Below are 16,098 nucleotides of genomic sequence, written 5' to 3' on the forward strand. Positions count from 1 at the left end.
CACAAAGACAGACATTTGTGGTGTTTGGTGTAAGTTAAATGCTAACTGCACTTATTTTAAACAAAAAGTCTCACCACTACCAAAAAGAGAGTCGCAATGGACAACATCACCAGCCATTCTTACATTAGGCCACTCTGTGGTATTTTTGCTTATTCTATGCCTAAAATAGCAGATCTTATAAGATCATTGTATTCCTCTTCTAAATCTCTAAGATTGCTGTTTAAAATACATACAGTGGATCAATAATCAGGTCAAACTCTACAACAAAAATTTCTGGAAAGTGGTGAGGAGTAAGGGTAGGTTTAGGTGGGAAAACATATTGGGGACTAGGAGTGGAGAATGTAGGCTAGAAGAAGAGTGAGCTGCAATCTCATTTTATTTCTAAACATATTTATTGCCAAACTAATATAGAGTATGTCAACAATTGGGGCACTCTTTACAACAGAAAGTTCTGGAAACTGTTAGGGAGGAGGGGTAAACGTAGGTGGCGAAACACATAGGGCAGTAAGAGTGGAGGATGGAGGCCAGAAGGAAGCACAACTGTTTTATATTTCTAAACGTGTTTATTGCCTAACAAACAGACCCAGAACGCAGCCCACGACGCAAGTAATTCCTTCTCTCTCACAGGAATCTGAGGTAATGTAAATATTTAAATAGACATAATTAGCTTTCTTTGAAACTTCTTTTTAACTACTTAAACCATGCTTGACAGGGCAGATTAAATGATAAAAACTAAATGTTATGCAGTAAAACAGGAATTGCACATTTTCATTGTAAATTTAATTTAGGTTTCAGTTCTTAGAAAACAGAGTATTATATTATATACTTACAGAGTTTAAGAAAAGATTCTGATATGGCACAAAGGAATCAATCAAAGGAAGAATTTTCTTGAGTAGATGACAATTCTGTTCCTTAAAATCTTAGATTATATAAGTAAAGATAAATCTATTCAGGTGGTAGTTCTTGCTGTGAGATGGTACAACACAGCAAATTAATGGGCCAAGTACTAAATTGTTGTTGGGAAGAAAAAGATTTGTATTCTGTCATCCTCTTGTTAGTCTTCTCATAACAAAAGAATCCATGACTTAGTATGTGTTTGGATACTCCATAATGGAACTTGTGGACAGCCACAGGACCCAAAGAGGCCAAGGACTGAGGCTCAGATTATCAAAGGTATTCAGGCACCTAAAGATGCAGAGAGATGCCTACTGGTATTTTCAAAAGCACCAAAGCAGGTTACGTGCCTAAGTCATATTGAAATCTTTATATAACAGAAAAGAGTGTGCATGATATGATTTGTGTGTTGTACAAGTACCTAGGTATAGATTTACAGCAGAAACTATAGGGCAGATAGTCTAAGGGAGTCTGGAATCATTGTCACTTAGATACATTTTCCAGTTTCTGAGGAAAGTTAGTTTGTTAGGATACAGAGAAAACAACACAAGCTGGAGATCAAGGTAAAATCTTGGCTCCAGTGAAGTCAAACTGTTACACTCTGTCTTCATATATTTGTCTTAGGTTTCAGCAATGGACTCTCTCTCAGCATCAAACGGTAGTTTTACCCTCGACCTTTTCAAAAAGCTGAATGAATCTTTTAAAGGCCAAAACATTTTCTTTTCCCCTTGGAGTATTTCATCTGCTCTGGCCATGACTTATGTGGGGGCAAAAGGTAACACTGCAACACAGATGGCTGAGGTAGGTTGTGAAATTTGACAATGTCCTATATATATCTTGATATGATATGTGTTCCTACACATGCTACAACAACCTGATACTACAGTATCAAACACAATATCTTTGAAGGAATGGTGAATGGAAATGCTGGGTAAACTATAGGGAATAACAAATTCCCTGCAATTTGAACTAATTTCAGAGTTTCCTGGTAACTTTCTGTACCCCCACACTGTTCAGGTACTCTGGGCCGGATCCAGTGTTCTGTTCAAAGGGAAAGCTAAAATGGAAGGTCAGGTTCTAAACTACTGGGGCAGCTCCCTGTAAAGGGGAGTTTCAGGTGGTAGTTCCTGGCCCTATTGGCTTGGGGGCTTTCCTGAGGTGAAAGGGGGCTTGGTCGGAGCACATTGATCCTGGGTAGTTGAGTGGCTCCTAGTAACTTCTCCAGGTGTCTCCTTACCTTCCCTAGGCAGAAATCTCCTTTATTTACCTCAGTTTTCTGGAATTCTTTTTGGATTGAGGTTCTCTGAATCCAACAGGTAACCCACTGAGAGGGAAAAGTCCCCTACTCAGACTGAAGACCCCATCATTTCTCAACACCTTCACTAGCCCCTTCATCTCACCTGCTCCCATACTTCCCAGAGTGGTGCTGCTGGTTTGCCAGACTGAGCCGCCCCAATAGTTTAGAACCTGACCTTTCATTTTAGCTTTCCCTTAAAACTCAATTTAACATTATTTTAAACATGTTTCTAAGTTGTGAATATGATTGTTCTGTACATACATAAATGCCAATGCTGAAAACGTGGCTTGGTTCATCCATAGCTCTTCCATGACAGTCGGCTTACACTCACAATTGAAACCTTTTCAGTTTAGTCCTATTTCAATCTGTTTACATTTGTCTGAATTTTGCTAATAAAAATGATAAAGTTGCATAACCATTGTAATTTGCAGTGATCGTACCTTGAATTGTGTTTTGTTGCTGCTACTACCTATGCTTTGAGCATAAGTTTATCTGATCATTACCATTTGGTGGCTCTGTCATTACACCTTCATTTGGCCATTCTGTGTATTATGCAACTAAACTGCATTGTCTTTTTAACAGAGGTTGTAAACTCTTGGGGAAGCACTGTGCTTTTATATATTGTACAGCATCTAGCACATCAATGATGCCCAATAATAAATGGAGTATAATAATAAATGGCTGAAGCCATCATGAATTTTACATAGTCCGACTATATGACTAAGTTAATTTCCACCTGATTCATAATAATGACCTGTTATTAAGCCAGCAGTGAGACTGTGTGGTTGTGACCTGGGTCTCAGTTACATTCAAATCATCATTGAAAATCATAGCTATGGTGTCCTTAGCAGGCTAAATAGCAACAATCTTTGCTGACTAATTACAATAAATTGGAGGTTTTGACAAATAGGTCACAAGTAATCAATATGTGTGTACATTTGTCTTAGATAGCTGTCTTCAAGTATATTTACTATTTTTACAAACTCGGCTTCCAGGTGCTTCATTTTAAGAAAACAACAAGAACCGGAGAAGGCTGTTTGCAGGTGACAAGAACTTCTCGTGGGAGGCCAAAGAAAAGGAAGATGGTATTCTTTAGAACCAAAATATCAGAGAAACAAATCCGCTGTTCTTCTGGGAATAGGAAAGTTCAACAGCGGCACTAGTTTGAATCAGGCTATTGGTTGGTTGTTTTCAGCCTATATCTATATTGCTCCCCCCACCCTGAAAAATCATAGTTAATAACCAATTAAGGTTGCTTAAGTGCAAAACACACTCACTCAAACCTTCAAAGGCAGAAAAGGCACCTTGATTCATACTCCTGAACAGCAAGGGGCAAGATTAGAAAGGTAAAGGCACAAAATGAGCTCAAACTAGCTATGGGAATGAAGGGAAACAAGAAGACTTTTTATCAATACATTAGAAGCAAGAGGAAGACCAAGGACAGAGTAGGCCCACTGCTCAGTCAGGAGGGAGAAATAGTAACAGGAAACTTGGAAATGGCAGAGATGCTTAATGACTTCTTTGTTTCAGTCTTCACTGAGAAGTCTGAAGGAATGTCTAACATAGTGAATGCTTATGGAAAGGGGGTAGGTTTAGAAGCTAAAATAAAAAAAGAGCAAGTTAAAAATCACTTAGAAAAGTTAGATGCCTGCAAGTCACCAGGGCCTGATGAAATGCATCCTAGAATACTCAAGGAGTTAATAGAGGAGGTATCTGAGCCTCTAGCTATTATCTTTGGAAAGTCATGGGAGATGGGAGAGATTCTAGAAGACTGGAAAAGGGCAAATATAGTGCCCATCTATAAAAAGGGAAATAAAAACAACCCAGGAAACTACAGACCAGTTAGTTTAACTTCTGTGCCAGGGAAGATAATGGAGCAAGTAATTAAAGAAATCATCTGCAAACACTTGGAAGGTGGTAAGGTGATAGGGAATAGCCAGCATGGATTTGTAAAGAACAAATCATGTCAAATCAATCTGACAGCTTTCTTTGATAGGATAACGAGCCTTGTGGATAAGGGAGAAGCAGTGGATGTGGTATACCTATACTTTAGTAAGGCATTTGATACGGTCTCACACGATATCCTTATTGATAAACTAGGCAAATAAAATTTAGATGGGGCTACTATAAGGTGGGTGCATAACTGGCTGGATAACCGTACTCAGAGAATAGTTATTAATGGCTCCCAATCCTGCTGGAAAGGTATAACAAGTGGGGTTCCACAGATGTCTGTTTTGGGACCGGCTCTGTTCAATATCTTCATCAACGACTTAGATGTTGGCATAGAAAGTACGCTTATTAAGTTTGCAGACGATACTAAACTGGGAGGGATTGCAACTGCTTTGGAGGACAGGGTCAAAATTCAAAATGATCTGAACAAATTGGAGAAATGGTCTGAGGTAAACCGGATAAAGTTCAATAAAGACAAATGCAAAGTGCTCCACTTAGGAAGGAACAATCAGTTTCACACATACAAAATGAGAAGAGACTGTCTAGGAAGGAGTATGGCAGAAAGAGATCTAGGGGTCATAGTGGACCACAAGCTTAATATGAGTCAACAGTGTGATACTGTTGCAAAAAAAGCAAACGTGATTCTGGGATGCATTAACAGATGTGTTGTAAACAAGACACGAGAAGTCATTCTTCTGCTCTACTCTGAGCTGGTTAGGCCTCAACTGGAGTATTGTGTCCAGTTCTGGGCGCCGCATTTCAAGAAAGATGTGGAGAAATTGGAGAGGGTCCAGAGAAGAGCAACAAGAATGATTAAAGGTCTTGAGAACATGACCTATGAAGGAAGGCTGAAAGAATTGGGTTTATTTCGTTTGGAAAAGAGAAGACTGAGAGGGGACATGATAGCAGTTTTCAGGTATCTAAAAGGGTGTCATCAGGAGGAGGGAGAAAACTTGTTCACTTTAGCCTCTAATGATAGAATAAGAAGCAATGGGCTTAAACTGCAGCGAGGGAGATTTAGGTTGGACATTAGGAAAAAGTTCCTAACTGTCAGGGTAGTTAAACACTGGAATAAATTGCCTAGGGAGGTTGTGGAATCTCCATCTCTGGAGATATTTAAGAGTAGATTAGATAAATGTCTATCAGGGATGGTCTAGACAGTATTTGGTCCTGCCATAAGGGCAGGGGACTGGACTCGACCTCTCAAGGTTCCTTCCAGTCCTAGAGTTTATGAATCTATGAATGTAACGTGCCAATGACTCTGTACCTCTCCAGGGATCTCCCTTCCACCTCACACATGTACAGATGGACAACACACACACACAGAGTTCCTCTAACTCACATTGCAAGGCAAAACCTGAACTCTGACCTCAGAGACTGGATAGCTACAGACATATGCTAAAGGCATATGTGCAATTGCGAAGGTTATAATGTGTTGCTATAAAGAGGGAAAGCATGATGTGGAAGTTAAGGTGGGAATGGGGTATGCGACAATATATTGAGTCTAGGAAAGACTTGGAAAGTGTCTGTGGGAAGGTAGGAGAATGACCAGGTGCATGTGGTGCTGGAGAGATGGGGGAGGGGAGACAATACCGCTATTTCCCCAGCAGATGCATTCTGATGAATCTGCCTTGGTTCATTAGACCGGATGGGGGAGCTGCCTGAGGTGTTCTGTTCCTCAGACAGCTCTAAGGACAAGCCCTTTTCCTCTCAGCATTTTCAGAGTGGGTCAGGAATAGGGGTGGATGTTCTCCCTGAAGATGTCTCAAAAGCCTCTATGCCAGCATTTTATGCAGGTGAACCAGCTGTAGTTCCTCAGCAGGGAATCTCTGGCTTGTTAGACAAGGTCTTCTGCTAAAGATGGCTTGTTAGACAAGGTCTTCTGCTTTTAAGAGAAACAGAGGCCTCTATCTCTCACCTTCTAAGTCCCCTAACTTGATCCCATTTTATAATCCCTCAGTCATGGCACCCTGTTGCTGCTTCTAGTGCTGAGGGAAAGCTACCCCTCACCCCCAGCACAGCTGTGCTCCATCAGAGATGTGATTTCCACCAGAGCTGTGTGACCCTGTGTTGAATGACACAGTCTTCATGGTGCAGGAGTGGAGCTGAAACTTTAAGTCTCACCTAAGCTGTAGCTAGAAGTACTCACCCGATGATGTTTGTAAAAGTCTTCACAGCAAGGGAGAAACTGACCTGCACACTATCCAGTGAAAACAATCTGATTACAGACAATTCAGTCAAATGCAGAGTCAATAAACAAAAAAATAAGAGGAATTCGCCCTCCCCTTCCCCTAGTAATTTCTGTTAACTGTAGTAATCTTAGGACTTACAACATTTTCATAAAGAAATGTGATTTCCAAGTTAATTGTGTCTCTTTTAAAGGAACCTGAGGACTGCAAAGCTGAAGATATTCATTCTGAGTTCCAGGCATTAATCTCTTCAATCAACAAACCCCAAAATTCTTACTTGCTTAAAACTGCCAACAGACTGTATGAGGAACAGACTTTCCAGTTTCATAGTGTAAGCTGAATACTTTTACTAATCTGAAGAGAAAGTTTTGAAAGATATTTATGACACTCAATACTGATCAAAACCCAAGATTATTAATAGAGCAGATTGAAAAATTTCCAAAAGAACAATTTGCCAATGGGAAATGCTGATGTGATAAAACTGAAATGTTTTGTGGGAACATATAGATTTTGTCTAAATTTCTGATAAAAAATTATCAAAACTCTTCGATAAAGTCAAAGTGCTTTGTTTTGACATTATTTAACTTTTATATTAGATAGTATACATTTATATTATTAATTATAGTTCATATTATATAAAGTTAAAACAATAAAGTTGAAACAAACCACTTTGACCTTATTAAAATGGAAAATTTTCATGCATTCTAAGGCCAGAAGGGACCACAGCCATCATCTAGTCTGACCTCCATAGAACATCTCCAAAATAATTCCTAGATCAGATCTTTTAGAAAAACATCCAGTCCTGATTTTTAACTTGTCAGTGTTGGAGAATCCAATAAGCCTTGATAAATTGTTCCAGTTGTTAATTACTCTCACGGTAAAAAATGTACATCTTATTTCCAGTCTGAATCTGTCTAGCTTCAACTTCCAGCCACATGTGTTATACCTTTCAGAGTAGCAGCTGTGTTAGTCTGTATCTGCAAAAAGAACAGGAGTACTTATGGCACCTTAGAGATTAACACATTTATTTGAGCATAAGCTTTTGTGGGCTACAGCCCACTTCATCGGATGAATAGAATGGAACATATAGTGAGGAGATATATATATACATACATATAAAAGTTTTTTTCTCCTGCTGATAATAGCTCATCTTAATTAATTAGCCTCTTAGAGTGGGCAACTCCCACCTTTTCATGTTCTCTGTATGTATATAGATCTCCTCACTATATGTTCCATTCTATGTATCCGATGAAGTGGGCTGTAGTCGACGAAAGCTTATGCTCAAATAAATTTGTTAGTCTCTAAGGTGCCACAAGTACTCCTGTTCTTTTTGTTATACCTTTCTCTGCTAGTCTGAAGAACTCACTGTTATATGTTTATTCCCTATGTAGGTACTTATAGAATGTAATCAAGTCATCTCTTAACCTTCTCTTTGTTAAGTAGATTGAGCTCCTTGTGTTTACCACTGCATTTTCTGTTCCTTTAACCCTTCTCATGACTCTTCTCTGAACCCTCTCCAGTTTATCAACATCCTTCTTGAATTGTGGGCTCCAGAACTAGACACACAGCATTCCAGTTATCCTTATTATTAGATCATTTTGATATTTCCTAAAAGAATGTTTTCAGAATTATCATTTCACAGAAAATTTCAAAATTTTAACTTTTTGTTCTGATTTGGGATAAATAGGAATTTCCAGTGGAATTGAAACAGAAATTCAACCAGCTCTAATTATTAAATATACTGTGCCGTCGATCTTACTTTTAAATTTTATCTAGCTTAAGTTGAATTGTACTCTCTTTAGTATTGTAGTAGTTATGTTGTACAGCAATCTGAATTTTTTTAAGTGATGCCATTTTGAATTTACTTTAATAGCAAATTTTCTCTCCTACCTTTCAGGAATATGTAGAATTCGTTAAAAACTATTACCATGCACAGCCCCAAGCAGTTAACTTTACAAAAGCTGCAGAACAAGCCAGAAAAGAAATCAATTCCTGGGTAGAAAACCAAACTGAGGGTAAGCTAAGGACAAACAATCAGAACTTTGCTCTTCTCCCACTATAGTTGCTAAGTCCTTTTGGGTAGGTGGCTCCATTTTTACGTGTTCCTCCTGTAATCAGGCACTAGTGGAGCTAATGTGGAAATTGAGGAGGGAGAGGTGGACAAATGAACAGCTGAACAGTTTCAAGTGTCTGATTCAGAGTTTTTTGAATTCAATGGAAAGACTCCCATTGACTTCAATGAGTTTTGGATAAAATCCCAAAAGAAAGAAGGGAACCGTCTTTAGAACCTGATTTCCTCTAAAGAATCAACAACTCCTGCAGGGCCTCTGGTCTCATGGGCCACCATCACTGCTAAAACTACAGGAGCAGGATTTATGACCATGGACTCTCTTTTTCATGAGCCTGATTCTTCACAGCCTAGTGCCTTGTGCTGTTATTTACTCCTGTGCAGAAGGAGGGTGAAATGGGTATAAAATGCTACCATTCTGATTTGGCAGAATTTGGAAACTCACTCAGAGATCAGGGGTTCTGAGGCACACACATTCTCAGCGGATAATTAAAGAGAAAGCAAGATTAGAAATAGCCACTTGCTGTACTGAACTGAAATAAAAACACGATTCTTCTCTCTCTGAAAGGGAAAATCCAGAATCTGCTGCCTAGAGGTGCTGTTGATTCCAACACCGTACTGGTCCTGGTTAATGCCATTTATTTCAAAGGAAAGTGGGAAAAGAGATTTCTGAATGAAAACACGTCTGAAAATCCCTTCAGACTGAGCAAGGTATGTTCCACTAACGTTCATGCTGTTGAACAGTAAGAAACCTCCATATAGCATGAAAATCTTTCACCCATGGTTCATATTCCATCGTAAAACTATTGGTAGCTCGATGCGTGGCCTAAAGTAAATAACCATGACAATTTTAATATTTAGTTAGTAAAACTACTACATAGTTTAAGCAAAGATTTGAAAAATGGTTTTTAGCTTCAAGAGGAGACTGTTGGGCCTTATGTTATTAGAAACATTAGTGAATACCATGACTACATGTGAATACCCTGTTAATGTGAAGGCTCCGCAGTTCTATAGACTATAAAAACATTTTCAAAGGCACCTATGGGATTTAGGAGCCTAAATTCCATTTTTCAAGTGACTTACGAGCCTAACCCTCATTTAAAGTCAGTGGGACTTAGATTAAGGCTACAAAGAACCGTTGTGATAGTCTAATCTGACCTCTTGCCCAACACAAGCCACAGGACTTCTCGGTACTAACTTCCTGCCTCAAATCCAATAACTTGTGCTTGAACTACTGCATATCTTTTAGAAAAATAGCCAATCTTGATTTTTTAAATGTCCAGTGATGGAGAATCCAGCACAACCCTAGTAAGTTGTTCCCATGGTTAATTACTCTCACCATTAAATATTTGTGCCTTTATTTCTAGTCTGAATTTGCTTAGCTTCAACTTCCAGCCATTGGTTCTTGTTCTACCCTTATCTGCTAGATTGAAGAGCCCTATATTATAAGTTTCTGTTCCCCATATAGGTACCTATAGTCTATGGAACTCAGGAGTTGCAAACACATAGGAAGTGAAATTGTAAAGGACTTCATGTAACTCCTGCAAACCAAAATTACTTCTCGTGCATCTAAATATAGCACACCCACTCCCACCCTTTGCACAGCACTGCTCCATAACTGAAACTAAGTGAACTTCCTGAATCCCTGAAACTTTACAAACACTGAGTATTTGTATTTATTATCCATGCGGCATCATTAATATTTATAGAATTCACTCTACAGCTGCTACTGCTAAGCCAGCAGAAAGTCAGCCAAAGGCAGCATTTTTCTGTTCTGCCAGGGTGGAGAAGAGACCAAAGCAGCCCCTGAATGTAGTGACCTTTCTCCTTATACTTAGAGGTTCCCCAGAATTTTCAGTGTTGGGAGCTGTGCGCCTCCCCCCACTCTGTCCCCTCAAAGGTCTTTCCTGTAATAGGAACAAATGTCAGGAAACTCAATGAGGCGAACCTTGCAGAATTTTCTGGCTCCTCTGTCCCACCTTCTGTGAGTTATTACACATGTACTGGGGAACAGTGGAAGATGAGTCCAGGTCATGGAAAACAATGCTTTGAGACAAACAACAGGACAATTAATATTTTCTAATGAAAGGAGCATTGTTAAACCATGCAATCAACTTTGGTTCATAAATCTGTATTCAAACTTTTATTCTTATTTCATCTGAAGCAAGTCATACATATTTACTGATAACCCATATGTTTTAAAAAAGAAGTAATATTTATTTTCTTACTGAGATATATAATTTCACAGACCAAGACTAAACCAGTGCAGATGATGTTTCTAAAAGATAGATTTCCAATATGCTACTTGGAAACAATGAAGGTTAAAATTGCTGAGCTTCCATATGTCAATAATGACCTCAGCATGCTCATCCTATTACCAGATGACATTGAGGATAAATCTACTGGTCTGGAACAGGTAAAACCATTATGACATATTGCTGGTCCACAAAAGTGGAATTTAACATTTATTCAGTGTGAGACAGCTATGGGATAATGCTCAGAATGAATTTAGCAACATCCTGTACATTACTGCATACGGTTGTAGACAAAAGTATGGCATACATGTGCCTTTTTGTGAGCAGGATAAGAACTGTGAAGTGAAACTTAGCAGTTCTGACGACACCACCTAGAGGTATAATGTTAAGGGGTATCATTGGCATCCGGGGTGGCTCCAGGCACCAGCCTGGGGTGGCAACTGCAGGCAGTGGCCTGTCAGTCACCTGCGGGAGGTCCACAGGTCCCGTGGTTTCGTCGGCAATTCCGCAGCGGGTACACTGAAGGCACGGGACCAGCGGACCTCCAGCAGGCATGCCACTGAAAGCCACCTGATTGCTGTGCTTGGGGTGGCAAAATACATAGAGCCACCCCTGATTGACATGATGTATTATTATCTAGATGAAATCCAAAAGAGCACAAGGAATTTTCCAGAACAAATAGACCAGGTCTGTGTCCCAGAATAGCTAACAGCCTAGTTTCAGATGTGATGCAATGAGAGAGTAATAAACCATGAGGAAGTGAGGTGAGGAAGAAGAAGGCTTCTAGCAGGGGGATAATTGGTTTCAACATGTGCATGTCTTGTGGACACCATAAAGTCATACATGTATTTAGGGAATACTTGATTTTCCAGTGTGATATGCAGGATTTTCAGCATTCTGTTGGGATAACTACATTAAATGGGAAGTGTAGTACTTGCTATACATTATGTGGTGATTCCCCTAAACAAGAATTCCAAACTGGTTGTTGAAGCCAGTTCTTTTGCCCTGACCACAATCTGACTCTCGGGCCCCTTGCAATTAATGCTCTTCCAAGAGCTGTCCTCCCTTTCCCCCTGTTTTCTGGACTCTCTTTATCTAGTGAAATAAGTAATTAGTAACCCACCTTACAAGGACCTAAGCTCCTCACAGTTGGTTCTGAGTGCCTCAACTCAATGGGAACCAAGAGATCTCAACAACATGAAAAATCAGACACACCATTTGCAAGCACATCTGGGCAAGGACCATATCCTCTTACTTCTCCCCATGAACACCAATCATATATAATTGTGAAGGGACAAGTCTTCCTTGCAAGCACATGTAGATGTTATATTAACATTAACAGGAGCACTATATGTGCATAAGAGGGAAACATTCCCATGTATGTTTAAATAGAAAAAACAAGGAACTCCTCTATGGACCCAACCCTGCATGTAAGGTCACCTCCCATTTAGATAAACAGGAGCATACGTCACTTAGTACCTTGCAAGATCAAACCCTATTTGCATGTAGCACATCCTATAATGACGGCAATAGCCATGGGTGGTAGCAATGCATGTGTTTTGTGCCTTTATGATGAGCTTTTTTCATTTACTCATGATTCCCTTTTTGCTTTTTAATTGTCTAAATCCCTCTCTTTCTTAACTCACTGTAGCTAGAGAGGGAATTGACATATGAGAAATTATCCAAGTGGACCAGCCCAGAAATGATGAAAACGTCTGAAGTGGAGTTGTTTCTGCCCAGGATCAAATTGGAAGAGAGCTATAACCTCAAATCCACTTTGAGCAGCATGGGGATGAAAGATGCCTTCATTCAGAGTCAAGCTGATTTCACAGGGATGTCTGACAATAACGATCTATATTTGTCACAAGTTTTTCACAAGTCCTTTGTTGAGGTCAATGAAGAAGGCACTGAGGCTGCAGGTGCCAGTGCAGTCGTTGTAGCAGTGAGAACATCCTTAAATTCTGTAAGATTTAAGGCAGATCACCCTTTCCTCTTCTTCATCAGGCACAACAAAACCAACAGCATCCTCTTCTTTGGCAGATTCTGCTCCCCTTAGAATGTATTACTCTCTGCTACCAAATAACATCATTTGCTCACCATGCAACTGGGAAATACAAATTGAAGCCTGAAATTCAAAGCTTAATCTAGTTTGTGCTTTTAGTTAGAGCCCTGAACGTAAGCTGCCTCCATCAGGAGTAGCCTCAGAAGTAACTGTGCCTCAGAGACACACGCTGAGGCACATTTTCTTCTGTGCTCCTCTGCTGTACTGAGCAGACTGTAATCTACTGCAGCCCCTTACAGAGTGCAGCATACTACCCACTGCACTGAGCCTGCTCTCCTGGCTAGTGTTATGGGGGCCAGAGTCATGGCTCTGTAGTCTCAGTCCCTACCCACCTATTTCTTCATAGGAGAGGAGAATACACCTCAGCATTCATGCCATGACTGCATCCCCATATTTGCAGACAAGATGGGAGCAGGTCTAAAGCAGTCATGCAAAATGATTTCTCTTAATCTCTGCTACTGTCGCCCATGGACACATTAGACCCAGCCACAGTGAAGTGCTTAATAATTAAGTCTCTTATTCACAGGTATTGCAGGTCTGTATACAAAGGATGACAGAAAACACATTAAGTCCTGTTTGCAAATCCCAGGCACAAGGCCAGTTAATGATAGCAATTCAGCATTAACTCTGAATTTCATAATATTTGCCTTGAGTTGTATTTATGAAGTTTTTCTCAATGAAAACATATTTTCTTTTGTTCTTTCAGAGTGTTAAAATAGAAATTTAACCTCATCACATACTGCCTACAGCATTCCATTTGGAACCATGCCATTCTGTCTAAATGACAGATGCTGGACCATTGAGGAGTCAGTCTGCTGGACATACCTTGTACATTCATAAGTGCTAAAATAGTTGTTCAATCAGTAACAACACTCCTCATAGAAGCATAGGAATATCAACATTAGGCCAAATCCTCCACCCACTGATTTCATTAGGAGTGTGATTTGGCTGACTCAAGTGTTATTACATAGACGGTAATGAGTTTGTTAGAGATTTTATTGTCTGACATGTAATAAACGTGGAAGTGTACAAAAAAAATTCCATAGCTTTAGTCTAAATTTTCACTTTGAAAATTAACATTTTGGAAATTATTGTAATTTCATAAAATCTAAGGCAAAAGCATGTGAAATTCAGTGCTCCCTAGAGGCTCTTTAAACTATACATTTATATTTACTAAGACCATCCTTTACCTCCCTAAGGGCCCAATTCAGTTTTTACTGCTGTCAGAGGAAGGACTCTGGATGAGGCACTAAACATTCTGACAATGCTCTCTGACAATGTTGGCACAGAATCAGTTAACTGGCCTAGCCTCCCCAGCCAGTGAACTTGCCATCTTTGTCCATTTCATGACCTGCAGCTGTTTCTAGAGGGCTATGCAGGTGTGTCATGTTGCTCATCCTAACGTTTGTTCCTGTGCCTGATCTTTTAAAAATATTTGTAAATTAGTTTATCTAACAATTCTGATGGGCACAACTGATATGAAAACTTTCACCAGCATGCCTCTCATCTGACTATAATGCTCATGGACATATGATCTAAAGTCTGCATCATTCATGTATTGTTAATGTAATTACTGGTTGTAATTTGCACCCATTCCTAGATACCTGTATCACTAATAAAGTAGAAAAATAGGTTTTCATTTCAAGAATGCAGTGTAGCAAAGATATTCCTGTTATCTACCCAAATTCCAATGTGCTTTTAGCTGATATTTTACTCTGTAACTAGTGTATGATTTGCACTTAAAGCAATAAAAAAACACTGAGATTATGTTTCTACTATCAAATTGGTGATTTAGTTGATTATAGATAGTGGAGAGTTCGGGGGCGGGGGAGTTGTCAGTACTGTTTTGTTAGGATATGATATTCTAAGCACTTTTAATATTTACAGTATGTTTTCATTGTTACCATTCCAAAATAATCGTTATTTAACTAGGGTTGATTATGGCCAGTGCTTAATTTGTAATGAAAGAGGTGCCAGGGCTCAAACAATTTTTTTTAAATTTTCTTATTTTTTATTTTTTCTACATACATAACAGATGCAGCAAGCCCAGAGGTGCCAGCGCTGTGAACTGTCAAGTCTAGAGGTGCCGGGGCTCAGCCCTGGCAAACCTGGCACAAATTAAGCACTGTTCATACTCAGCTGAGACTTTTAAAAATATCATTTTGTCTGTATTAGGCTGCAAAATGGTGTTTAAAATCATGTTTTTTAAAATGTTAGCTAATACATTTGGTAGACACATCCCCTTTTCCTAGTCTAGACAGGGCCTTAGTAACTTGTTTCTATGAATCTGCCAGGAGCATGTATGAAATTTAACCCTAACAGAACAACTCAAAGCAGCAAAGAAGGTAGTGTGTGCAAGCTTCCCTGAACATAATTAGCTCACTAATACAAAGAAAAATACTTTTTTTCTATATGTACCCAAATACATATATATAAATACAGATTCAGACAACAAACCAAATTCAACCTTGGCATGTACACTGAAGCCAGTGAATTTGAATTCTATTACTGCAGGACTTAGTTTGGCCCAGATTAGATGCTGAAATTTGTTTGTTTTGTGACAGCTGCTTGTGACACCACTGGACCTGAGTTTTATTTGTTCAGCTGCTTAACAAGCCCATTTTCACAGTACTGCTGTACTAGAGTCACAGATGCTGACCAGAACTATTTGTCTAAGCCAGCAGGGTTTATGCTATCTGAAAGAAAGACTGTAAAACTGATTATACCAAAACAAAAATTAATAAATCTTACTTTTATAGACGAGTGTACCCATAAAATACCATAATGAACCAGTTGTGCTCCTCCTTCACAAGTGAAAAATACTTTCCCCTTTCTGCTTCTGTCTATACAAACGAAAATAGATTTTCTTTTCCACCCACATCACTGTCCTTTGGTTTTAAGCGTAAAACCTTATTAATTTTTTATTAATTATTATTATTATGGACTTAGATCTTTTGTTCTGGTAGGGAAAAACATAGCGGGGGGTGGGGTCACTGACTTTACAGCACAGCGTAGAGGTCCCTATTAAGTCCCCCTCCCCGCCTGAATCGTTCCAGCACGTCTCTCCTCCACCGAGATCTTTGTTCACCCAGCAGCGGCAGCTCTACTGGGGGCTTGGAAAGTGGGGCCGCGTTGAACCTCATTAGGCAAAAGGCAGAGGAAGGGCACCAAGGTTCTCTCGGCACGAGCAATGAGCACGTGCACACGCTCGGCAGTGGGACAGCCTCGGGCAACGCGATTGCACGTTAACTCTGCCGGAGAAACATCGGTCCTGCAAGGCAGCGCCTACCTCGCCCTAGGCAGCTGCTGCAGGGAACTGGAGACCGGCGGAGGCATGAAACGCCCCGTGGGTGGATCCCGGCGCTTCCGGGCTCTAGCAGGGA

The 16,098-nt window shown here is 39.8% G+C and overlaps 2 protein-coding genes across 4 annotated transcripts in view; both read left to right on the forward strand.

The window, feature by feature from the left end:
- LOC127044905 (leukocyte elastase inhibitor-like) overlaps positions 1-16,098 on the forward strand; it is a 186,158-nt gene that overhangs the window by 115,526 nt on the left and 54,534 nt on the right. The window lies entirely within an intron of this gene.
- LOC127044887 (serpin B10-like) lies at positions 480-14,482 on the forward strand. 3 transcript variants are annotated; one of them, XM_050940143.1, is made up of 8 exons: positions 480-636; positions 1,519-1,695; positions 3,187-3,276; positions 6,524-6,661; positions 8,228-8,345; positions 8,967-9,109; positions 10,647-10,814; positions 12,305-14,482. In XM_050940143.1, exons 2-8 carry the CDS (start codon positions 1,528-1,530, stop codon positions 12,707-12,709), a joined length of 1,230 nt encoding a protein of 409 aa, XP_050796100.1. In that variant the 5' UTR covers positions 480-636; positions 1,519-1,527; the 3' UTR covers positions 12,710-14,482. The 3 variants fall into 3 exon arrangements, with proteins under 3 accessions (XP_050796100.1, XP_050796098.1, XP_050796099.1); XM_050940141.1 differs by having other exon boundaries at positions 555-636; positions 3,187-3,280; positions 6,528-6,661; XM_050940142.1 differs by having other exon boundaries at positions 555-636; positions 3,187-3,234.

The sequence above is a fragment of the Gopherus flavomarginatus genome, chromosome 2 (assembly GCF_025201925.1).
Source record: "Gopherus flavomarginatus isolate rGopFla2 chromosome 2, rGopFla2.mat.asm, whole genome shotgun sequence".
Lineage (NCBI taxonomy): Eukaryota > Metazoa > Chordata > Testudines > Testudinidae > Gopherus > Gopherus flavomarginatus.